The sequence below is a fragment of the Numenius arquata genome, chromosome 2, assembly GCF_964106895.1.
Source record: "Numenius arquata chromosome 2, bNumArq3.hap1.1, whole genome shotgun sequence".
NCBI classification, from domain to species: domain Eukaryota; kingdom Metazoa; phylum Chordata; class Aves; order Charadriiformes; family Scolopacidae; genus Numenius; species Numenius arquata.
The window spans coordinates 115,325,897-115,351,358 of NC_133577.1; the positions used below are offsets into that span (position 1 = coordinate 115,325,897).

At 46.7% G+C, this 25,462-nt stretch overlaps 1 protein-coding gene across 1 annotated transcript; it reads left to right on the forward strand.

Moving 5' to 3' along the window:
- The first annotated feature begins 3,189 nt into the window (after positions 1-3,189).
- LOC141479422 (histone H2B 5-like) lies at positions 3,190-7,354 on the forward strand. The gene is made up of 2 exons (XM_074168591.1): positions 3,190-3,209; positions 6,964-7,354. The coding sequence occupies exon 2, from the start codon at positions 6,974-6,976 to the stop codon at positions 7,352-7,354; it is 381 nt and encodes a 126-aa protein (XP_074024692.1). The 5' UTR covers positions 3,190-3,209; positions 6,964-6,973.
- The last annotated feature ends 18,108 nt before the right edge of the window (positions 7,355-25,462 follow it).

Here is a 25,462-nt window from a genome sequence, read left to right on the forward strand (position 1 = left end):
TTTTAGGCACAGAGCAATTTATTTTGAATCCATGCTTTTTTATTTTCAGTAGCATAGGATGTCCTGGAGTAAGTAGGGCACCTTTCTGATGTGTAACAGGTCGTTAGTATTACAGACCCCAGTCACCTATGAATTTTTTCCTCACATCCATCTTCAGTTGTCTGTACTTTGCAAAATCACCAAGAAGACTTGTAGAGTTTGTGATGCTGCCGAGTAGCTGAGCTGCTGTGACGCCTTGCCTGCTTCTCCTGCCCAGCAGGATTGCTCCAGGTCAGTTGGAGATCCTCTACCCGTACGTCATAGCAGGCTCTCATCTCTCCCTGCCTTCACAGCAACTTTGCTGAATTAGTCTAAGGACAGGAGTCAACCCTGCACCGGTTGCTGCTGAGGGTTGACCCCCAGTGAGTCCAGTTGAGTTGAAGTGGGATATGAAGGGAACAGAGGCCTGTTGCTTGAGGAAGGAATTAGTGGCAGAAGCAGCAAATGCAGAAAGCTTGTGCTGAAGTTTATGTGTTGTTAAAGTTTTGACCTTTTGATAAAACCCCAGGAAGGGACCAGGCCTGGTTGTGTTCCCTGTTGGACTGTGTTAGCACTGAGAGCTTTCCAAGGATGATTGGGATAATTCCTGTTTCTCTTAAATGCTGGAACTCTTTGTGGGAGAGCTGACTGGAGGGTAATTGTAGCAGGTGATAGTATTGGGTGTACTCTCTTAAACTTTTAACAAGTATTGATCTATAGAAAGCATCATTTCTCCTTTTTGCATTTATTAGGTCCTGTTGGTCAAGTGTGTAGATCAGAGAGATTCCAAAGCAGGTGGCGAATGAGTGCTGTTATAAAGAGCTGATAAAAGTCATGCTAAAGCTTCTCCAAGTACTCGGTTATTTATTCACAGTAACAAGACCCTGATAAAATGTAGAGTCTGATTTTTATAAAGTGCTGAACCTCCTGGATTCCAGTGGAAATCAATGTCGGCTGTTGGTGCTAAGCGTCTCTAAACATCATACTTGTGGTTTCAGAGCCAGGTTAAACCCCCATTGACTTCAGGCTCTCCTTTAATCAGAGTAACGACAGCAGTATTTAGCCTCCTGACAGTCATTCCTCTTGCAATGCTGTGTCCTTCTATTGCTCTGCTTGACTTATTCATAAGATGTTATTTTCTTTAAAAAATAGGTGTATATTCTCTGCAGAGAGCTCTGATTCAGGATGCTGCTCCTTACTTTATACATAAGCATCTCTGATTGATGCTGACCCTGAGGAGTACTCGCAGCTTGAACAGAACTTGCACAAGTTGCACAGTTGTCGGTGATCAAAAATGTGTTTTCTAAAATCATAAATGGAAATGCTTGAAAAGAGAAAAGAAAATATTACTGTAAGGAGTATCCTGTATTGAGTTCCCAGGCAATGTGTTAACACAAACAATGATGAAGATGGGTCAGAGAGTTAGCAAGCCAGTGTAACTCAGGGCTCTCTTCTGCTTGTAGTTCATCTAAAGCTACACTTTAAATATTGTGTACCTGTGTCAGGGAGTGAGTTTGTTATACATTAATGAGGAGGGGGCATCTTCAATTTTAAAATATTTTCATGGTCCAATATGCAAGCATAAATCTCTTCACTAGAAGAATTGCATCTGTGCATCCAAGGTTAAAAGATAGCCATTTAAATGGTAACTTTACAGGAGCAATCATATAAAATGCAGCAGAGCATATGGGATTGGGCCTTATTATTGATACTGAATTACCTGGGAGGAGACCTAGCATCCCTAAACTGATCTCCGTGCCCCTCCACCATGGGAAGAAATCAGGCATTTCAGACTAGTTTACCTTATTCTAGGAAATTCTTCTCCTCATTACTTCAGAAGAAAGCAAATATTACTTCAGCATCACATGCCAGACAACATACCAAGAGAAAAATTCTTTCCAGTCCAAAGTATGACTATCAGTTTTTGCACATGAGGCAGCATCACCGATGTCTCACAGTGACTCATCACGCTTCTCGTCTGCTTTGCTACCTAGGCAGAGATTGCTACAAAATAACCATAAATATCTGCTTACTTTCTCAGTTATTACTATTTAATGGCACCTGTTGGATGAAGGAATTCTTGTTTAACAACTTCCAGGTAGATCGCCACACGTTATAAAAGGGAGGGGATTTGCAGTTTGCAGAAATGCACTATTCCAACAACAGTCGTTTGCTGGCATCTGGTAATTTGTAAACTGTATTTACCAGATCTGCTGTCTATGCTCTCACAGGCATTTTGGAGCAGATGAATCCAACAGAAAGCCTTTTCCTTTTGGTGGAAACATTCCCTAATTTGTTGCCCTTCTTTGTGTTCCAGAGAGAGTGAAACAAAAAGCAGCAGCTAATTTAACTTTACATTTCTTGATGTGTAGGATTAAAGGCAAGTTTTCTTTATTTTATACAGCAAGAGAAACTAAGGAAAGGGACAATAATTGGACAGAACTAACAGGACATTCCTATTTAAAGGGCAGCAAGATCCCATTGTCTCTCATTTACTCTAGCAAGGATTAGAATAGATCATTAGAAGGTTAGCAAATATCAGAAAATCAGATGTCTGAAAGATGGGAGCTTGAATTTTGTCTACAAACGTTTAATTTTTCACAAAAACATCCTAAGAAAAAAGTGCCGCTTGTAGAAATGTAACTTTTATGGTTGATTAGGAGATTACAGCAAGGGAGCAGCCCGCTGAGCACGGGGATTTACAGTGGATGCCACAGAGCTCATCACAGCAAGGACAGCTTTTAATAGGAAAAAGAAGGAAAAAATCCAAATGCTGTTTCCACCCCTGCATGAGGACAGGTCCAAAAGGCCAGTAATAATCCCCCCCGTGGCCACCCATGCACACTCCTGGCGCCAACTTGGCACTGGTCCTACAGACTCAGCAGCAAGGCCAAAAATGAACAAAACTGCTGCAGGAGCTTCCCTGCCTGTCTCTCTCTCCATCAGTACATCAGGCCTAGGGAAAACTGAGACAGCATCAGGCTTCATGTGGGATTTCTCAGCAGGGCTCCTCTCCCACCTCAGATCTGAGAGACTATGGTGATTTGTATCTTTGAATATGTTTTCAGTTCATTTTCCTTTTAATGATGCTGAAGAAAGGGGTGTCAACACAAAGGAAGATGTATCTGTCACTCCTCACCGCTCTGGTTTCTAGCAGCAGGCAGGCTGCTGCTTGGAGCTGGCGAGAAAAAGTACTGTGGTTGGTTTTGCTGTTGGTTTTCTGAGGAAGGAAAAAAATGCCAGCACTAATAGCTCATTGACTCAGAGCATACAAAACTGTAAACAAAAAAATGTGCCCAAAGATCTTCCTCAGAAACCTGAAACCTTCCAAACATCACCGTGATGCTTCAGAGTGCCTCCTTTTGCTTGGCCACAGCCTGTGTCCCAGGGTGGCTTGGACCTGGAGACAAACACCATCTCCTCCCCTTAGGAGTCCTTGTGCGAGTCTCTGGCTGCAGTATCCCACAGGAAGCGTCCGTTGAGGGAATACAGCTCATAAAGCATGTTGTAGGCGAGAGATACCCAGCTTCAGTCTCCGAAAGTCACAGAATGGCTGAGGCTGGAGATGCCTCTGGAGACCATCTAGTCCAGCCCATGCTCAGAGCAGGGTTGGCTGCTGTGGGTGGCTCAGAACCACGTCTGTTTGGGTTTTGAGTATCTCCAAGGACGGAGACCTTACAACTTCTCTGAGCAACCTGTGCCAGTGCTTGCTCATCCTCACAGTAGAAAAGTCAGTTGTGATGGCAACACTTCCAAACACAAAACCCAGTAATTATTAACTTCAAAACTCTTCTCAACCCTTTGAGAATAATCCCACTACTTTTATCTTCATACCAGAGCAGCACCTGCCTATGGATTGTGTTGCGCTGTTGACAGAAGGTTGGTGATACTGTTGACCATTATGAACATTATTTATTTAGCACCTGGCAAACGCAGTTGGGCCCTTTGTGCTAGCCACTGCCCAAAGAAACTGGGAGGAAGACAACCTGTTCCCAAAGAAGGTGTTATTTACCTGTTAAACAGTAGGCTGAAAAGAAGTGGGTGGAGGGAAGCAAGGACACCAAAGCTTTTGTGCTGATTCTGAATTTCAGCAGCAATTACTTCCCTCATGGTGGAGTCTCTGTCTCTGGAGACATTCAAAACCCGCCTGGACATGTTCCTGTGCAACCTGCTCTAGGTGGACCTGCTTTGGCAGTGGGGTTGGACTAGATGATCTCCAGAGATCCCTTCCAACCCCATATCATTCTGTGATTCTATACATGGGAGAAGAGCGAGATCCTGGCTGTGCTACCTGAGAGCATTAGGCGGTCAAATGGATGGAGATGTGCTGTAGGTGTGGCCTTTTCCTGGAGACATATGAAATCCCTCTGGTGCCTTTTGGATCCTCTATTCATTTTTTAAAAGCTGCAGTATGAGTGCACTTGACAATTAATACATATTTTAGAAGGACACACTTTTTAAAAAGCCTAAGAAATAGTCATTTACATTTTTCAGTTGCAGTGTTTTTCACTTAGGAAATTAGCTCAAGAGAAAAAGAAGCAAGTGCATAATTATTTCTTCTTTTGGAAAAATGCCTTTCCACTGAAAAGGCATATTTTCGAGTCTGCAAACAAGAGCAGTAGGGGATTTCTCTTCCTGATGTTGCTTCCCAAGTAGAGGAAGAAAAATCATGGTTTCACCAGGGGAAGAAAATGCAGTGCTTAAGGGGCCAGGTGTCAGAGTTTTGAAGGATGTCCAGGACTTTTGGGGCAGTCCAACAGTTGCCCTTCCAAATGGCTCCGCTGGGAAGAACGCTGGAAAAACTAAGAAAAGGGATGAAGTGGCAGTCAAGCAGATAGTCTGGTGAAAATCATGTCTTTGGAGATTTTAAAGAAAAGGTAAGAAACTGATGTAAGAGGGCACACCTGGGTACTGTCAAAGCAAAGCATCTCTGTCCATGGTTTTCCACCCAGCTCAGCTCACTCGGCCTTGAAGCTTTGCCAGTTCACCTGAAGGAGATCTACTCTCACTAGGTGCCCATCTTCCTCTTTCTATGAAGCTGCTTTTCCTTTATCTTCAAAGAGTCGGCAAAATATGTTAGTTTCTGATTGCCAGGTGGTATAATCACATACATTACAACTACGGGTTTCCCGAAACTAGGGAAAGATATTAATGCTCATAAATCAAAGCCAACTAGAAGAAACAATCAGCTTTCAATACATTTTTTTATTTTTTTCTTTTCTTTTTCTTCCTGTCCTCCATACCTGATGTTAGGTTGCGAGTTATTCCAGGGATTTGAGAGGGTTTTGTATGTATTTACCCAATTTTGGTGGTTTTTTTTTTTAAATATCTGTATGCCTTAGTCATGAGCAGTTTGAGGTTCTGTTGCAGCAAGGAGTTGGTGGTGTGCTTGCAGCCAGTTACTCTGGTCTTTTCCACCTAGTTAGACAATATCCCATTTTGGAATGACAAAATACTTCTTTTTGCAAGATGAAGCAAAAGAAACTTGAACGGGTCTCTCAGGCCTCACAAAGGCAAAACTCCCATTAATGGCAAGGAAGAAACTGCTTTGCTTGAGCAGAAGCTCAGTGCTAAGGACACTGGTGCCAACTTTTGCTTCTGGCCAGGCAGGCATTTCAAAGGGCTGTGGTGGAGACGTTGTCTCCCTGCTACCGAGCATCCTGTGCAGTGCCAGATGGCCCTGGGTGTACCCTGACTCAAAATGCTCAGTGTTGCCCTTTGCCCATCCCCTGCCAGACCTTGCGGCTGCCGGAGTCCAACATTGGTGCCTTGTAGGGCAAAGCATCTCATGTTGTTTTGGAGCCACGGAGGTTTTTCACGTGGTTTGGAAGCAGGAGCTGGTGTCCACCAAGATGTGGGCATGTAAATCCAGTCTCAGCATCAAAGAGGTTGGCTCCCACAGCTGCTCTGTCTGGATTTGATTGCAGGTGTGGGCAACAGTGGAGAAATGAGGCCAGGAGGGAGGGTGGCATCTCCTTGCTTCCCAAGGAGGAGAGGCAGGGCTGAGCATGCAGTCATTGCTTTGGCTCAGGAACCATTTAGGTCTTTCTCTGATGCTCTGTGTGTGCAGACCATATGTTACATCCCAGCTTTCTCTCTCCTGTTTACTTCTACCTGTTTTCCCATGTGCCATCAGCCCTGGGGCTCTTTTTTCTCTTCTAGTCTCTCTTGGCCAGCAGACTGTAATTCCTAGGTCATCTTCAAAGGAGGCACAGAGCAGTAAAAGCCCAAGCCCTGGGGTGATGCTGGAAGCTGATCCTCCAGCAAAGCCTGGAGAAGCCTTGCCTTTCAAGGGAGCGCTCAAAATACTTTCTGAAACACAAAACCGTTTACCAGGTTACAAAAGAGTTATTCCATTGACCCACACAGTAAAACACTTGCAAATTTGTAGTATAGAGGAGGCACCCAGTATGATGACCATCTTTCTGTTACCGTATTTTTGGATGACAGCGGTCAGCTGTCTATTGGAGCAAATAGTCAGAGTCTATTGGAGATTGTAATAACCATACAAAATAATTTTTACCAGTCTCATATATGCAGTGGTAGCTCGCAACACTCTCCAGCCCATTCCAGCAAGATTTAGTTTAATCCGTGCTGCAGTTAGTGTTTTCTTTGGAACAGCAATCTTCTTCTCAGAAATGTGTTCTCCCCCAGCCCATATTTACTAAGTGGATGCCAACTAGGCCTGGGTTCAGCAACATTTACAAGGCCAGCGTTACAAGGATTTAAACAGAAAACAACACAAAAGCATACACAAACCACAGCAGTTCTCGCTGGCAGTTCAAAAATGCTTGGCTGGGGTCGTGGGGTGTTTGTCTCAGATTCAGAGATGTCACTTGTCTCCGACTCAGTCTCTCATCTTTCAGTTAAACTATACTGTAGAAGAACAAAAAAGAATTTGATTTTTTGGTTTTCTTTCCAAGCAGCTCCAGGACCCAGAGAAAGAGCTTTCAGGATGCCGGAGCCAGCGAAGTCCACCTCTGCCCCCAAAAAGGGCTCCAAGAAAGCTGTGACCAAGACCCAGAAGAAGGGTGACAAGAAGCGACACAAGAGCAGGAAAGAGAGCTATTCCATCTACGTCTACAAGGTGCTGAAGCAGGTCCACCCCGACACCGGCATCTCCTCCAAGGCCATGGGCATCATGAACTCCTTCGTCAATGACATATTTGAGCGCATCGCTGGAGAAGCCTCCCGCCTGGCCCATTACAACAAGCGCTCCACCATCACCTCCCGGGAGATTCAGACAGCCGTGCGCCTGCTGCTCCCAGGAGAGCTGGCCAAGCACGCCGTCTCAGAGGGCACCAAGGCCGTCACCAAGTACACGAGCTCCAAGTAGCCGGGTATCACCTCTCCAATGGGACCTTCGAGCACCGGTCCCTTTGTGCAAGCACAGGTAGGCAGCCGCCGTGCGGATAAACGTCACAGCTATTATCCACAGCAAATTCACAGCCTTGGGATGGGCATGAGAAGGTGTCTAGTGGAAGAGGAGACAGTGATCTGGATGTCGGCTGATTTTCGTAGTCTGTTTGGGACATGTGACAGGTTCTGCGGGACTGGTGGAGGAGGCCTCTGCTTTCACATCTCATCCGAAGGACTGATCGACTGCGGTATACCCAAACTCTCCTCTGTGCTTGGCAAACATGCATGTTTGGTGCTGGCGGGGAAGACTGGCATGGGCAACACAGAGAGGCCGTCTCTGAAGTCTTCCTATTTGGCTGCTTTCTCACAGTCACTTGAGACAGGCACCGAGGGGTCAGTGCTGGTGTCCTCTCCCTCGTAGCCCAGATCCATCCTGGGGTACAGCAGCACAGCCCACCCCGTGCTGGCAGAAGTGGCATCGACAGCTACTGGGCACAGGCTGTAGAATAAAATCCATACTGATTCAACAGCTATCTGTGCTTGACAGCCTGTTTTAAAGAGCAAGCCTGGCAGGCAGGCAGATGCCCGGGCTGATACCAAGCGCTGTTCCTCCTCATCATTCCTGATGGATGAGCCATCGAGCAGGCTGAGGGTGCCGGTGCTGGAGCTGCCTGCTGCCTCCCGCCTTGCACCAAGGCAGATGGATGGACAAGGAGGGGTGTTGGGGCTGGGTCGCTTCCTTCCCCGGCTGCTGCTTTGCCTGCTTTAGGACTTGCTTTGACATGCAAGACGTTGCTATTCTGCTGCTTTTCAGAGACTTTTCCTGCCTCAGTGCTGCCTGGGTGCTCCCTTCCACCATAAGTATGGGCAAGACAGGATGGTGCCCAAGGGGGTCTCTTCTCCTGCGGGCGCTGGGGTGGTGCAGGACAAACAGCACAGATGTGTCAGGAGGGGACTAAGGGTTTGGGAAGGCATCTGGAGCCGGAGCAGGGGTGGTTTTGGGAGTTTGGGGAGAGGCAGGCTCCCTGCAGAGATCCCTGCAGGCAGCTCACTTGGCCCTGCCTCCCTGCTTTATTCACCCATTGCAAAGCAAAAGCAAAAGCCGGGGCTGGGTGGATATACAGGGACACTTGCCTGCATCCAGTGATATTTTAAAGATTAAATAATTTCAAATTACTTCAGATAACTCCCCACATCTTCTCAAAGTCCACAGTAAGGTGAGCAATAATAAATTCCTGATAAAAGCCATAGAGATTAGTGGAGGGATGTCTTGCTTGCAGGTTTATCTTGCCCAAACTGCAAGTGTGGAATTGGTGTGAAGTTAGAGCTTCCTACTCAAAACACAAAATTAGCCAATGTTTAAAAAAAAGTTTCAAAATCTCTGGTAGGCAGTAGCACTCAGATAAAAAATATTCACGTCTAAAATAACAACTGCTTTCTGCAGCTTATTCTGTAAATAAAAGGGCAGCAAAGACACAGGATCCAGAACTAAGTGCAGGTTCTCCCCAACTCCAAGACCTTGCTTTTAATTGAAAGGTAGATTCATACCCCAAAATAGCAACCTTGCAGTACATCTCTCACTTTCTCCTACATTTATCTCGATCCTGTGTCTTTACACTTTGAGAGTGATGGGGACCCTTACCAAATTTATGTTGCTTTTGGAGCTGAAGGACTCTGCAGCTCCAGAAGATTCAGTTATTTCTTGTTTTTATAACAGTGCTGCAGTCCTTTTCCAGTAGGTCTGAGGAAAGGACCACATAGACCTCCTCAACCAAGAGCACCTCAGAAACCTGAGAGCAGCGTGGGGTCTCCTGTGGTCTCTGTGCAAGAGCGAAGGTCAAGTTGCTTATGGGCTGCTCCCGTCCCCCTGCTTTGGGTTTGAACACCCCACACCCGAAAATGAGCTTTCCTCCCATACTTTGCTCGGTGCTAGCACACAGCCGTGTTCCGTACCCTCGTGCCAGCAGGAGTCCCCAGCGGTAGCTTTCAGGAAGAGCCAAAGCTGGCTCCCCAGGTGTCGGCACGCACAAGGAGCAGCTCCCAGCAGCAGTACCTGTAGTCAGAAGCGTTGGTAACCTGGACCACTTAGCCAAGACACTTGGAAGGTGACAGCTTAGCACTTCCTTTTGTTTTCTTAAGCAAATAGTCAAAATCAGATACCAAAGATAAAAATGTACCTGCAATGGGCCTAAAGCCACCATCTTCGGCCTCACTCCCACCAGAAATCAGACAGCAGACGATGCAGAAGGGGAATATAGGAGTGAAGGGCTGGCTGGCAGTGCTGGAGCTTCCTCCTCCAGCCCCTAGCAGCTACAGGTCAGAATTTGTCCCCTTGTGGAGTCTTCCTGAAAGCAGGAATTCAGAGTGGAATAAATCCGCTGCAGTCCAAGCGGTATGTACGAGCCAGGACACGCATCTCCCAGGATTACCCAGCACAGCCTCTCAATCCTTGATCTTTTGAGCAGAGTCCTGCTCCAGTTTCAGCAGGCTGCAAGAAGTCAGGAAAATAAAATGAAACATTGTCCCTCCAGGGTCTCCTGGGCAGCTCGGGGAGCCAGGGACAGGGCTGGGTGCTCAGACGCGAGCTGCTGACCCCATACACAAACTCACAGAACTCGTCTCATTTTCTTCTGCTACTGTTGCCACTCTCCATTTTTGGAGATTGTGTCAGAGAGAGAAGAAATGGCGATTTAAGGCTATAAAAGTACTTGAAGGCTTAAAGAGGATTTTTATATTGTCTGAAGCCGAGTGACTGAGACTGTCATGTCCACCCATTTAGAGTTTGGGCTGTCATTTCACACATCATTTGCTCTTCACTCTGCCTTTGCATCTTTTCTTTACTTGCCCCTGACAATGTAGAGCACAGGATTAGGAACTGATCCAGGTTAAAATGAACTTTTTTTTTTTTTTTCTTTTCTTGCAAGCTTTGTGTTAACCTAGTTCTGGTGGCTGCTCTGATCTGTCACTGTCATACAGACACTTGTGCCAGCCAAGAGAAGGGCTGATCCAGGAAAAGCAAGGCTGGCATAAGCTAGGACTGCCGCAGAAAGCAGTTGGGAAATTAATGGCCTTAGTGTCAAAAAAAAAATGAAGAAAGGAAATCTGTGTCTCCTGCAGTGGTCCCGTTAGCAGCAAAGACGTGGCTTTTAAATACACCGCTATGGGTGTTCCCCCTGCAGTGTCCCACAAGCAGTTCCTCCGAGACTGGAAATCAAACACATCCCATTTCTGCAGATCTCAGGTGTTACACAAAGGAAAGGGAGCAGGTTGGGAAGGGGACTCTGCTCCCATGCAGCCACCCAGCTGCAGTGGTTGGAGGCTCCTTGTTCAGCAGGCAAACGGGATGTGAGGCAGCCTGCCCTTCCCATAGCTGCCTGCTGCTGTGCAGGAGCACAATCACAGCACGTCAATGGGAATTATTTTGACTGCGATGAGCTTGGGCTGAGCCTTAATAGTAGAGGCAATAGAAAATGGTCTGAAAGTTCAAGCATCAATTGTCCACTCAGTAATCTGAGGTGTGACATATTCCACAGTTCCCTGGTAAGGGGATTTGCTGCAGAAGAGGAGTTCTGCACTTCAGGATCTGTGCTTTTAAAAAATAGGTATTTCCAGCTCTGGAATTGACAAAACATTTTAAAAGTGAAGATAATATACTGAGTCCCACTGTCCCTACCTGGTTCCTATTGCAATCCTAGAGGCGTATCGGGGCCATTCCTGTGTTTTGCCTATTAAAAAAAAAAAAAGAACTGCAGATTGAAAGTGGAAAAGGAAGCTGAAAAAGAATAATACAGCCTTGATACTAGCCTCATATTAACCCCACGGACATCACTGCACTGTCATATTTGTTTTCATGTACAATTTAAAAGATAAAATAAGCTGCTATAGATCTACTCCTGATACTCCATCCTGCTTCCCTAGAAGGCCTTGAAGTCCATCCGCCCTTCACAGCAGAGCCCAACCTGCAGAGGAACCAAGGTCCACATGCACGGAGGTTTGGTCCTGCTCAGGACAGATGGGTTTTTAGCCAAGCACGGGGGGAAACAAGTAAAAACAAGTGTGGAGGATGAGTGCCTGCTGCGTGTCCTGGGAAGGGATGCCTGAGGTGAGACTGCTGAAGAGCCCTGCCCAGAGGAGCTGTGTGGCTGTTTGCCCTGGTGACGGACAGCCATGCGGAGGTAGCCCCAAGTCCTGGCCACCTCTGGAGTCAAGCTTGCCATGGCTTCTGCACCGACCTGAACAGTTGTCCCATCGTAGCATTTCCTGACAGTTTACATCCAGACCAAATTGTTTACAGCGAAAAGGAAGAATGTGAACTAAATCATAAAAATCACTTGCTGCCAGAATTTCAAGAGTTCCCTGGGACTAGCACCTGGGGAGCAATCTCTTGTGCTTACTCTCCATGCATGGTATCTTATGGGCTTACATATACAGAGTTTTTCTGACAGTAAGTGTTACATCAAGTATGATCTATGTTATATTACTGCTGCTGTTTTATGACCTATCTTGCTGCTAATTACCTGTTTTCTGTTAAATGTATAAATAAAATGAAAATGCCAACCCGTTGAAAGTCAGGTGAGACGCAGCTGTCAGGATGTCTTTGCTTATGCCCTACCACCAGCCCCCCCCCCAAGACCTACATTTCTCTTTCTCCATCATATTTCCTCCAGACCCGGGGTGAGAGCAGCGACCCTTCCAGCAGAGATGGAGCCTGGCTGGTCCTGGCAGAGGGTCAGTCAAAAGCCAGAGCCACCCCTCACTGAGGGGATGTCACGAGCTGCCACCGTGAGTCACAGGATGTCACTTAGCCCACACATGGGCGCAACGTGAGCATCTATGTGTTTTCAAGCCGTTCCAGTGAGCTTGCCCCTGGCAGAGCCGAGCCTGCAACCTGTTCTTGCCACACTCCTGCTTGGGATGCTCTCTGCCTGGCACCCGTCCTTTAACCCCCAAGGGGCAACAATTTTGACTTGCACAGACTGAGTACTCTGAGATTCTGTGCTTGGAAAAGTGTTTTATACACATTCAGGACTACCATTTATCTGAATTAACAATTGCTGCCACTAGAAACGTCTTTTCTTGGACTATGAGAAGTTATAGGCAACAAACATGGAATTAGATGTAGCATCTTGAAAACCCAAGGAAGAAAATTATCTTCCTTTTAAAGAATGATTGGTAAATACACTCAAGTGAAACACCTGCTGGACATCAGCATTATAATGCACTCACTGGAGCAGGAAATGCCTGTGCTGTGATAGATGCCATGTGCTGGAGGAACAAGCTAAGACTTCAGATATGGAGTAGAACAGAAATCAGAGCTAAAAATAATTAGACTCTCTTTAAAGACAGACTCATAAGCTTAACATAATTAGGGGAATGCAGTATTTGGAAGAAAAAAAACCCCAACATTATAACTAACTGATCTGAAGTATTTCTTTCCAAAGAAATAAGTTACTCTAATGCTGATTTCCATTTTGATACCCCTTTGCGGAGCTGCCCCCACAGTGTGCTTCCATAACAGAGCTGACACCTGGCCTTGGGGAAGACCCAAACCAGGTTACAAAAGGTAGAGCATAACATGTGGTCATGCTCCTTCAAGATGTTGGGAGATAGATAACTATTTTTTTTTTAGTTATTCAGTTATTATTTAGTTATTATTGACTAGTTATTCAAAGACCATTAGCTGGACTCAGGTGCCACATGGCTAAGGCTGTTGGTGGAACCAGATACAAGAACTCGGGGGCATCAAAAGAAACCATGAGAGAACTAGGTTTAAAAATAAGTAAAAAAGAGCATGCAACAAGCAGAGCACTTATTTAGCCCTTTGCCAACAGATGTTGGAGGTGTTACAGTTTGGTTCAAGAACAAATTACTGGAAGGGAAATCCATTTAGAGTTGCTAAACACATTTAAACTATGTTGGAAATGATTAGAAGCTGGGAGAATAGGAGGAGGACATTACTATATGTGTCTGCCCTGTTCCTACAGCTTTCCTTGCCCACTCTCTCATGGCCATTGCTGGAAAAAAGATTTTGGGTTGGATGCACCAAACGGCTGACCCAGGTTGTCTGCATAAATTCACGTAAAGTCTGTGTTGACACTACATGTCTACCCATGAACTGTGGAGGGTTTCAGGCAGTTTTCTTAGGCCTCTGACGCCTAGAAGAAAGCGTAAGAGAAAGCTTTTTATCTTCCTTTTCTACATGGCTCCTCCACTTGCCTTCATGTTTATGTGGATTGCGTTAGCCTGGCTTACATGGAAGATGTGAGAGATGTTTTGTTTCTAAAATAGTTAGAGTTAATAAACACAGATGGTGTGAGAAAGAGAGAGGAATGGAGCTTCTGGTTTCTCATATAAAGGAAAGCTGTTCTCAAAAATATTTCTCAATTTCTTCCTTGAAGCAGTTGATTTTTTAAAAAAAATATGCACAATTTCCTGCCTTTTAGTGTCCATAATGCTAATTCACTGGAACAGGTTGCCCAGGGAGGTGGTTGAGGCCCCTTCCCTTGAGATATTCAAGGTGAAGCTTGACGAGGCCCTGGGCAACCTGGTCTAGTTGGAGGTGTCCCTGCTGACTGCGGGGAGGTCGGACTAGATGACCTTTGGAGGTCCCTTTCAGCCTGGACCAATCTATGAATCTATGAATTCCCCCCAAAAACAATCTCTTACAGAATTCATTCAGAAAAAATTTCTTACAGATTTAACTGTAAGAAGATCATATCAGTAATAAAAAGGGAAGACTGGTAAGAATGGGGAAGGACTGGAAATGGCTGGGTGTGAGGCACCAGAAGGGACCAAAAGGCAGGAGACTATAAGTGAATGCTGTAAGAGTGGCAGGCGCTGATGGGACCTCAATGAGGAGCCCACCAAGATGCCAGCACACACTGCAAGCAGCTGCTTTGGGACACAGTCAGGAAGAAAAGGGGTTGGAGTGAATCCTGGCAACTCCCAGGGGTGGAGCAGGGTGGACAGTGTGATTGCTGCTAGCAGCTAAAGGGTACAAAAGGCACGTCCAGAGCCAACAGACAGTCACCAATCTAAGAGGAACCCAGGAAATTTGATGAGGACAGTCAAATCATTGTGAAGATGGACACAGGCATCCTGGTGTCTGCATGCGGTCAGACAGCTCGGGTACACCCATCTTGTGAGTATGTGGGTAGGAGAATATGAGCGTGACTGACTCAAATCAGCACTGCTTTAAAATAAATTCACCTGCCTATAAGGTGATAAAGTCACCATCCTATAGGGACTTGCACTGAGTTTGCTACGTTGTAGTAGCTCATCAATTATTCACTTACATCCAGCTTCTGTGCACCTCCCCAGTTTGCTGCCCATTGAACCTCCTCCCACGCAGGTGTGGGGGAGCATTCTTTATACAAAGTACAGCCAAATTTGCCAACACTGGAGCAAGCGTCCAGCACAACTTTTTAAATAAACCAGGAGATGCTTCTGACCTAACCTGCCCCACGGGCTTGGACGTGTCCCAGTGAGTACCAGGCTGCCTCTGAAAAATGTAGCTACAGACAGGAGAGCCATGAGTGCTGTCGATAGAAGCACTCAGTCTCCTCTCTTCACCTGGGTCTGGGAAGACCAACAAAAGGAGGGAACATAAGTGCACCATGTCCAATTTCACTAAAGTAAAGGAAATGTGAGGCTCGAACGGCCGTTCACAATCTTCTTTGTGTAGGCTTTCTGTTTCTTTGGAGTGCTGCAGTACTCAAGGGTTCCCAGGAAGCCTGGTCTTGCAGGCGCTGTTGGAAACAGGCTATTCAACTGTTCCATCTCAATAAAACCTGCCCTTGTGGGAAGCTTTCTGAGACATGGCTCAGCTCTAGCAAAGTGGGAAGCCTGTGACAGCCGGGGCTGCTGGTAGACGGTTGCTTTCATTGAGAGGTTACTTTGTTGGGATGAGCGTTTATCCCACAGCCAGTTTCTCCTGTTGTCAAGGTAATAAAAAGTCACATCCAAGTGCCAACTTTGGAGATGCAGCATCCTCCCATCTCTTCTCACAAACTCCCTGCAATGCCACATCTGTACGGTCACATCCGCGTGAACTCACATCAAGCCCGTAGCGCTCCCATGCTGACTTGCACTGTGGCCCAAACTGCAGCTTTGAGTGGAAAACTCGGTGGAAGAGCAATATAAGAAAACGCAAATTTATCCCCCCGCCCCTTTTGCAGCTGGTGTTATAGCGAGAAGACCCAGACACCTCTCGCCGCAGCTGATTTCAGCTAACAAAAGCTGCCTCGGTGGGGTCCACCAGCAGCCCCTGGCCACTTAGCAGGAGAGAGCCACAGCTCTTTTTAGCCAGGATGATTCAACACAAAGAAGCCTTTATAGCTCAGCAGCAGGCATCTTGCGCCTCTTCTCATAACGCCTCTTCTCAAGTTTTAAATACAAGGGGACAAAAGTTCTTACAAACCCCTGATTCTGTCAATTCCCTGAACATATGCCTGTAATGCCATTTCTGGCATTTAAGTGTCTTTAAATGGAAAAGACAGAGCTCTTGGGAATCACAGGACACCACGTGCACTGTCTCTCTTTCAGAGCCAGCATCTTCCCTGGCATAAGCTAATCACCAATATTCTGTAACAGTCTGTATTTGTAGGGCAGGATCCTGAACAACACTGAGCAGCAGCAGAAGAAAGCTCAATGCAAGCAGCTGCGCACCGTGAAGGATGAGAAGGTCCTCCACGCCAAAGGGTATCACAGCAACTGGGACCTCAGCCATATTTTAAAGGGATTAGAAGTACATAGACAGCAAGAAGAATTTTAATAACAAAAGACTAAATAGATGCAAGCTTGCAAGCAATGGTAGCTCTCCGCTTTATAGGAAAGTTATGCTAGATACAAAGGAACAGCAGGAAGAAGTCTTATCCCAGCCTGCCAGCTGCTGTGGGGCTTGCAGCATCCCCAGAAGCAGCCCATACCTGTCAGCCCTGGCCAGGAGCCTCCACTAGGTAGAGGCAGGACAGAAATTCATGCCCTAAGTGCCCTATTCACATGAATAAATAGTTACTTCAGAAAGGAATAGTGAATTTTTGGAAGTTTTCTGTTTTGTTTTTAATTTACAGTTTGGATCACATTTTTCATGTTTTCTTCAGGGGTTAGCCTGGCTGTGGATAACTCTGATGCCCAGGTACACACCTGCCAAGATCTGAGCAGGCAACAGCTCTGGAATTGACCTGGAAAAGTGTGAAGTCAACCTAAATACCTGCAGTTTTGCTTCTGGGCAAAAAGATGCCAAAGCATCTGTGCCTGTACAAGGCTGAAGAACTTTGTACTGATACTTCACCCTGATGTTCTTCCAGTTTCTCCCCAGAAAGCTGCCTTAGGAAAAGCAAGAGCACGGAGCCACTGCTTGTTCACTTAATGCTAGAGCTCAGGAAAAAACAAACCTACCTTGATTCCTTTCCTCCTTCTGTTTGGATGAGTGGGAATGGGGGCTTGGCATAAGACCCCTAACTGTTAGGAGAAGTGCAGGAATTGCTGGCTGTAGCCACCTGTTTCCCAGCTCACAACCCCTAGCCCTGCAACTGCTCCTATTGCTAACCTGGGACATGCCTTCCTACCCCCCCTGCCGAGGCTGGGCCACTAATTGGAGAAAAGAAATCAGGGAAGATGCATGAAGGAAGAAGCAAGTGTTTCTGAAGTAAAGGGTAACAGATCAGTACCCTAGAGACTGTTTGGTTTTATCCTTTTAATTATTAATGAGAAAAGTGCATGTGACTTGGAGCAGGAGTCCATTCTTCAGCAAGTCCCATCTCCTCCAGGCCCAGCATCAGGTGCACTTTCACTTTCCATTATTTTTGGACAAGGGGTCAATTTAGGAGGTGGCCAAGGGTAAGGACTACTTGGAAATTAGGCACAACAGAATTATTACTTAAATCTCCCACGCATCTCTTTAACACAGCTAAGTGCCTGCACACGAGTGGAAAACCAACTTCTGCTTCTCATTCTAGCTTCAAAACAGAAGTCATCTTCTTAGCTGGATCTGAAGATCCAAGCACAAGTAGTACTATCATCTGTTGTTGTTGTTATCAACCTTCATAAAAGGTGTTTTGCTTGTCCCTGGAGGCAGTTTAACAGTGAAACCCTTGATATTATTTCAGCACTGAAAATAGTGTCCTCTCCATACCTTGGTTATGCCACGTTCTTGCACTTGTCAGATGAAGACCCAGAAGAGGTAGAAGCCATATCAGACAGCCTTCTCAGTCCCCTAGAGTCGGCCAGGTATAAGGTTTGACTGGGTATTTTAAAAGATTTATTGGACAACATGTGGTTGAGCTGACATCTCTGATCACTTGCGGGATTTCATGGCACAGCGCACGTCACGTTGTGTTTCGCTGTGCAGGGCTGCCGTTCTCCTGTACTGGCATCTCCCTGGCTCCATCATTGAGCGCTCACAACCGAGATTTAAGATGTAGGTGTCTATTGTCTAAACCATACCAAGTATTATATCCCGTGTGTCTTGCTAGAGGCCCAGTCGCTGTGCTCCGTAAGCTCCAGTATGACTTCCTATGTAGATTCTCAGGTTATAATTAAGTGAGATTTTACTAAGAAATGAACCTATTTTTAGCAAGGTAGAAAAAGTCCTTTTTCATCTTCTGATATTCAATTCTCTCCTGCGAGTCAGCCAGCTCAGACACTTCCACCAGGGTGCTGAGTCACACAACCTAAGATGGTAGCACCTTGTCCTTGCAGAAACAGGTGTGATATCATCTGGGTTTTGAACCCTGAGCTGAAACAGTGCCCGTGCCGCACTGAAGAGCTGAGTCACTGAGACAGGCACGGGGAGAGAGGCTTTGGGCACAGCAAACACACTCACCTGCAATCCAGCCCAAAGACCTGGCCCTGGAGGACAACACACACAGAGCTCCTTCCAGTAGCTCCTGTGTGAGCTGGCTTAAACCTGCTGCTGACAGTTGTTTTCATTCTTATAGATAGAGATAAGCTGTGGGTACGGCAGAGCAGTATTTGGTATAAATCAGTTCATTGAAACTCAGCCAACTTGTGTCAGGGCTGAAATAAAACTGAAAAGAATAAGTCATCCATCCAAATTGTTTTATTTTTATTTCAGCCGTGCTAAAATAATTCAAATGAGAGCAGGTCTCGACTGCAAAGAAAACAGCTTCTGTGCCAGAGGGCCTGCTGACAGGCGCAGGGACAGGCTGGCGGGACAGCAAGGGCATGGCAAGGAGGAGCAGCCAGGGGACCCTGCCAGGCACCTGGGGAGCAGAAGGTGAGTGCTGGTCCCTGGCTCCTGACCCTCCCTGCCTCTTGCCAACACTTTGCGGTTGTCGTCTTCGGCAGGTCCCGGTGGTGCCCCATGGATGAGGTGCACCTCATCTGTGCACCATGTGACACCACCATGAGCAGCCATTTGTGGGTGACTTTGGAGAGTGGAGATTTATGCTTGGTGCTTTGATCTGCTCGGCATAGAAAATGGCTGTTTTCTAGGCAAAACTAACCCAATAGGGTGTTGCCCATGACCTCTGCTCCCATATTTCATGGTCTGCAAGAGCAGCAGGCTGTAGGCAGGACCCAGCAGGCAGGGTACCGTGGCTGTTTCACTTCACCACTAAAGCCAGAGGGACTGTGGGGTGAAATGTGGCCACCTCTAGCTTTGACTTTCCAGATGCTCCTCTCTGATTTAGCACTGACAATCCCAGCATGTTGAGCAAGTTTTCAGAGAAGATCCTAGTGACTGCCACCATTTCATTTTCTGCAAGTCTCTAATTGTTACCAGACACGTACATGGCACCCCTTGTTGCAGTCTGTTTCGTCAACATAAATCACAGTCCCAATATCTGCTTATATTCTACCTTGTCCCCCCCCAGCTTTCCAGCTTTTCCAGCCAAGTGCTGGGCTTGTAGGGTCTCTGTCAGACTCAAAATCCTTTCTGCAAAGTTTCCTCAAGCTTCTCCCTCTTTCTTCTGCTCCTCACCGCAGGTGGTTTTAGCCAACTCTTCCGTAACAGGAAAGGAGGTATCATTTCCCTTTCTGAGCCCTTGTCTCCAGAAGTAGATTAAACTTGAAGAAATCGAGTTTAGAGATCTTTAAGAGATCTTTATCTGTCTCAAAGCCCCTCACCACAAAGCAGAGGTGAAAATGCCTCAAAGGAACACTGCGATGGAGGACGCTGAGCACCTACAGTGCAGTTGAAAGGGGACTTGCTGTCCCCACACACACTGGCAGCTGCAAAAGAAGCACTGATGAAGTCTCTTTGCTTTGCTTTACACCGCTCTGCCTGGGTGACTAGTGCAGGAGCTGGTATCTCTCATCACTGGAGAGAAGAGCAATTTCCATGCCACAAACCAGCTGACCTGTGCTAGGACGAAGTGATCTACACCCCAGGTATGCACATTTCTGTCACTTTATAATGGAGGGAGTCCGAAAACCTTCCTTGAAGGCCAATATCTGAAATCAGGGAAGTCTGTAGTAGATAGGATGTGGTAGAAGGGGTACACAGACCCAAAAAGGGCCCATCCAGCCCTTTGCACCCCCCAGGATGTCACATCCCTGACCCTCCCACCAGCAGCCATACGTAGGCTATTAACTGTTCGCCATAGCAGGTTGCTGTGCTGAGAGGTGCTGAACCATATCTGGTCCACCTCAGCATGCTAAAGACTGGCATAGACATGTCCTCTCCACAGACCTGATGCTCACCGGAGCTGGGGACGTACCCCAGCCAAAAGCCCGTCCAGAGCCACAGTCCTTCTGGTCTTCCCCTTAGCGTTTTTATATATTTTAAGGCAGAAACTCTGCCTGAGCCACCTCTCAGCAGGGTTTATCCAGAAGCAGCATGCCAGGTACTCGGCCTGTGCCCTCTTGGGCAGTGGAGAGCCCCTTCTGAAGATTATGCCTGTGGCTCCACTCTTTGTTGACCACTCAACCAGCAGGGCTGCCTTGCCTTCCCGCAGGAAACCTTTTTTCCAAAGGGAAAAACTCAGCACTTGTTTCTGACCCCCACAGAGAGCAAGACAAATCCACCTGTGGGAAAAAAAAAAAAGAAATAGAGTGTGCAGTTTTTGCAGGCAGCTTTCGCAGATGCCTGACATCAGTCACGTGTCCCTGTCTTACCTGCAGCTGCTGCCAAAACAGAAGTTTCCTGCCCTTTCCAAATCTGTCCTGGAAGAGGTCGTCTCTGCTGCTTGGAGACAGCGAGCACAGACAGGAGCTTGTAAACAGTCTTGGACTTCAGGAGCTTCAGCTTCACCTGCCTATGGCATAGGGATGACACCAAAAGGAAATCCCTAAGCCACCCAGCTGTGCTTCTCTTGCACTGAGCCATGGCAGGAGCAGCATGAAGCTGGGCAAATTCAGCCAACAGCTTCTCAGGGACTTGGTTCATGCCAAGTGGTGGCCAGTGGTCATGGAGTGGCCCACACACCCCATTTTGTCTTCTGGTTAGAAATAAAACAGGAGAATCATCCTTCCTCTCACGCTGCCTCCTGTAAGAAAAGGGACAAGGAAAGCAAAGATCGCTGAAGTTTATGGAGGGCAGTTGAATATCACCACAGATCGATAGAACATTATATTCAGCCATCCCCACTCTCTCTCCAGTGTTTCTTCTGTCTCACAGCACTGGTCAAAGCCACGGTGCTAATGTGGGTGTCCTCCCATAGGCATACTCTGCAGCAGAATTTATACTCCATTGCACCGTGGGTGTTAGCTTCACCCAGCATCATGATTTTGAAGGCAGGAGCACAGGTTTTCCCTCTTCTGCTGATGTCTTGGCAGTGCCCTGAGGCAGACAAATCTGTGCACTTGCACAAAGGCAATGGGAGGATTAGGGACAGTTATTTGATGCCTGTGTTGCTGCTCCTGATGGTGAAGGGCTTACTGCCATTGCACCAGTGTGGCAGGGGCAGAAGATGGCTCTACTTGAGTTTGGCTCCCCTGGGCTAGCAGAGCACCGTGCTTTCCTCAGGCAGAGGAGGCGGTGTTGTCTTCTGTGTTTAGACCTCAGAGACTTGTGTTCCTTTGATGCAATGTGCACTAGCACCCCAGAAAGCCAACCGCATCCTGGGCTGCATCAAGAGGAGTGTGGTCAGCAGGTCGCAGGAGGTGATTCTACCCCTCCCCTGCGCTCATGAGACCCCACCTGGAATACTGTGTCCAGCTTTGGAGTCCTCAACACAGGAAGGACATGGACCTGTTGGAACGGGTCCAGCGGAGGGCCACGAAGATGATCAGAGGGATGGAACACCTCCCCTATGAAGACAGGCTGAGAGAGCTGGGGTTGTGCAGCCTGGAGAAGAGAAGGCTCTGGGGACACCTCATAGCAGCCTTCCAATATCTGAAGGGAGCCTACAGGAGAGCTGGAAAGGGACTCTTTGTCAGGAAGTGTAGTGACAGGACAAGGGGTAACAGTTTTAAATTGGAAGAGGGGAGATTTAGATGAGATATTAGGAGGAACTTCTTTCCTGTGAGGGTGGTGAGGCACTGGAACAGGTTGCCCAGGGAAGTTGTGGATGCCCCATCCCTGGAAGTGTTTAAGGCCAGGCTGGATGGGGCTTTGAGCAACCTGCTCTAGTGGAGGTGTCCCTGCCCATGGCAGGGGGGTTGGAACTCGATGATCTTTAAGGTCCCTTCCAACTCTAACCATTCTATGATTCTATGATTCTATGATTCTTCTTGCAAGTCATATCCCATGCTTTGCAAATTATTTCATAAGGTACTTGTGGGAACAGTCTGACATGCCACATCTCTCCCTAAAACCAACATCATCCTACTACAGTGGGAGTTTGGGGGATTAGTAGCACTTAATTACACAGTTCTTTGAGTAGCATGAATCTTCCTCGTACGCAGGTTGGAAGAGTCACAAACTAATGACAAATATTTGTTCTCTTTAATTATGTGTAGCAAGGGAGGACAGCCTGGCTCCTTTCAGCTTTCCTCCTCCATCACTCTGACAGCTTCAACACCCCCTGTTCATGGAGCAAAGCAGATGCAGAAATATCCGCACTGATTTTTGGACCAGGCATCACAGGCTTGTAATGTGAGAGCATGCAATTTATTTATAAGTACCAGTAAGAAACTTGGACACACCTAAAACAACAGTGACCTTCCTGATCATAGAATCATAGAATCATTTAGGTTGGAAAAGACCTTTAAAATCATTGAGTCCAACCATTAACCTAACACTGCCGAGTCCACCACTAGGCCATGTCCCTAAGAGCCACATCTACACATCTTTTAAATATATCCAGGGATGGTGACTCAACCACTTCCCTGGGCAACCTGTTCCAATGCTTGATAACCCTTTCAGTGAAGAAGTTTTTCCTGATATCCAATCTAAACCTCTTTTGGGGCAACTTGAGGCCGTTTCCTCTGTTACTTGGGAGAAGAGACTGACCCCCTGCAGTTGCAGAAGAGTTGCAGGAGAGTTGACCCCCTCCTTTCAGGTAGTTGCAGAGAGAGATAAGGTCTCCCCTCAAACTCCTTTTTATCAGACAAAACAACCCCAGCTCCCTCAGCCACTCCTCACAAGACTTGTCCTCTAGACCCCTCATCAGCTTTGTTGCCCTTCTCTGGACTCGCTACAGCACCTCAATGTCTTTCTTGTAGTGAGGGGCCCAAAACTGAACACAGTATTCAAGGTGGGGCCCCACCAGTGCTGAGTACAGAGGGGCGATCACTTCCCTAGTCCTACTGACTACACTAGATCTGATACAGGCCAGGATGCTCTTGGCCTTCTTGGCCACCTGGGCACACTGCTGGCTCATGTTCAGCCAACAGTCGATCAACACCCCCAGGTCCTTTTCCGATGGGCTGCTTTCCAGCCGCTCTTCCCCAAGCCTGTAGCATAACATGGGGTTTTTGTGACCCAAGTGCAGGACCTGCCACTAGGCCTTGTTGAACCTCATCCTGTTGATCCAGCCTGTCCAGATCCCTCTGTAGAGCCATCCTACCCTCAGGCAGGTCAACAGTCCCGCCCAACTTGGCGTTGGCTGCAAATTTACTGAGAGTGCACTCGATCCCCATGTCCAAATCATTGATAAAGATATTAAACAGAACTGGCCCCAATACTGAGCCGTGGGGAACACCACGTATGACTGGCCACCAACTGGATTTAACTCCGTTCACCAAAATTCTTTGGGTCTGGCCATCCAGCCAGTGTTTTACCCAGCAAAATAACCTTTCTTGCTTTCTTACCTTCACTTGCCTTTTAGAAAGTACGCCCCTTCACCAAGTTCAGGTGAAGCCGGGAAGTAATGTGTTATTTCTGGTCACTGAAGGATTTCTAGATATTGTGGAGCTCAGAGGTATCACTACAGTTCTTCCAAAGTCAGGCAGAAAAGAAGGGAGCAGGGCTGTAGCTGCTGTCGGTTGTGAAACACTCTATGAGCTGAAGGCAAGGCCATAATTGGCTGCTGCAGAATAACTACCTGGTCAACATATCTGGCTCATTTGGGCATCTATGGGGAGAATTTTGATGTAGCTACACGTGAAAAAAGCTTATCAGCTTACCCTTACATGTAGTGAGTAGATGGACATCAGTCCCTTTTTTAAAGCAGGTTAGTTTCTTGTGACCCATATTCCCTCTGGGCACAGAAAGTGCATCTGAGCAGAGCAAGGCACTTCCTCATCATTGAAGTGTTAAAGGGCAGGTTGGACAGGGCTTTGAGCAACCTAATCTAGTGATAGATGTTCCTGTCTGCAGCAGAGGGGCTGAACTAGATGACCTTTGAAGGTCCCTTCCAACCCAAACCATTCTGTGAATCTGATGGAGCAAAGGCCACTGTCATCTGCAGCTCCACGCCACTGCCCAGCGTCTGCCACACAGGACCCTCACACCTTGCCACTGCACTCAAGAGCTTAAAAATAGGGTATTTACATGAAGCTGCATAGCTGGGACTTACCCAGCCTGACTCCAGACCCATGCTGGGCCTGCCCATGCACAGGGTACTGCAGCGGGAGCTTTGTGTCACAGCTCCTATTTTGGAGTGTGCCCTCTTCCAGAGAGCAAGTTCCAGGACCAACCTCGCAGGCTCCCACTGCTTCACCCTGCTCCTCGCCTGTCAAGGACCACTGAAGTGCTCTCCTCTGCCTCCCAGGCTCTCCCAAAAATGGCTCCCACTCCTCAGCAGCTCTTCTCCTCCTTGTCCTCCTCCTCATCATCATGTGTTCACCCCTCTCCTTCATCTGGGAAGACAGTTTAAGCCTCTCTCTGCTTTGATCGAAGCCTAAAGTGCTGGAGCATCCTGCTACTGAATTTGCTTTTCAGACTAATCAAATTTCAACTCTAAGTGGTAAATCCCATGATCTCATCTCTGACTTTATCAGCCAAAGGATCTTAAAACTGTCTCCTCAGAATAACAGAGCTTCCTGTTCGTGTCAGGAGAAGCAAACACTGATGATATCTCTTCTTCATACACTAATCCTAAACTCAAAATTCTATGACATCTGAAAAAACTTAAAATACCTGTCAGTTTCACCAAATTGAAATATTTATGTACTTTAACTGCAACTTTAATACACTTTTAAGTCTTTTTTTTCGTGTGTGTGAGGTGGTGGTAGTGGGGTTTTTTTTTGACTGGTGAATGAGCAGTTCTGTATGCTGGAATTATGGGGGAGAGCTGAACATTTACAGCCCTGCTCCTCCAAGAAAGACATGGATTATGAGCAGTCTCCTTCAGGCTTATATGTGCATAGTCTGCAGTGTAATGGGGTCCTGATCCACATCAGGGGCTCCACTGAGCTGCTGCAATGCGAATAATAATAAGCACAGCTGATATATAAGGTCAAGAGAAGATTTGTCTTTGAAAGATCAGGATTGATGCTGTTCCTGTACAGAGAATAAATGACACATGAAAATTCTGGCCTTGGTAGCCCAATAACTTATATTTGCTTATGTTTCTCCTCCTTACAACTAATCCCTGAAAACTCATGAAAACACCATCAATATAATATAGATACTGTTGTGTATATTTTGTATTTAATACCTTTGAGGTTTGGTGCTAAGATTTGACCCTTTTTTTAATGAATCTTTTCATAAGGCCAGATATGAAAAGACTGTGATTTAGAAAACTCTTCATAGGCAAATTATTAAGTTTTCCTACGAAAAAGAAAAGACTCTTTC

What these genes read in the sequence shown, in the direction of transcription:
- LOC141479422 (XM_074168591.1), top strand. Translation starts at nt 6,974, where the DNA reads ATGCCGGAGCCAGCGAAGTCCACCTCTGCCCCCAAAAAGGGCTCCAAG.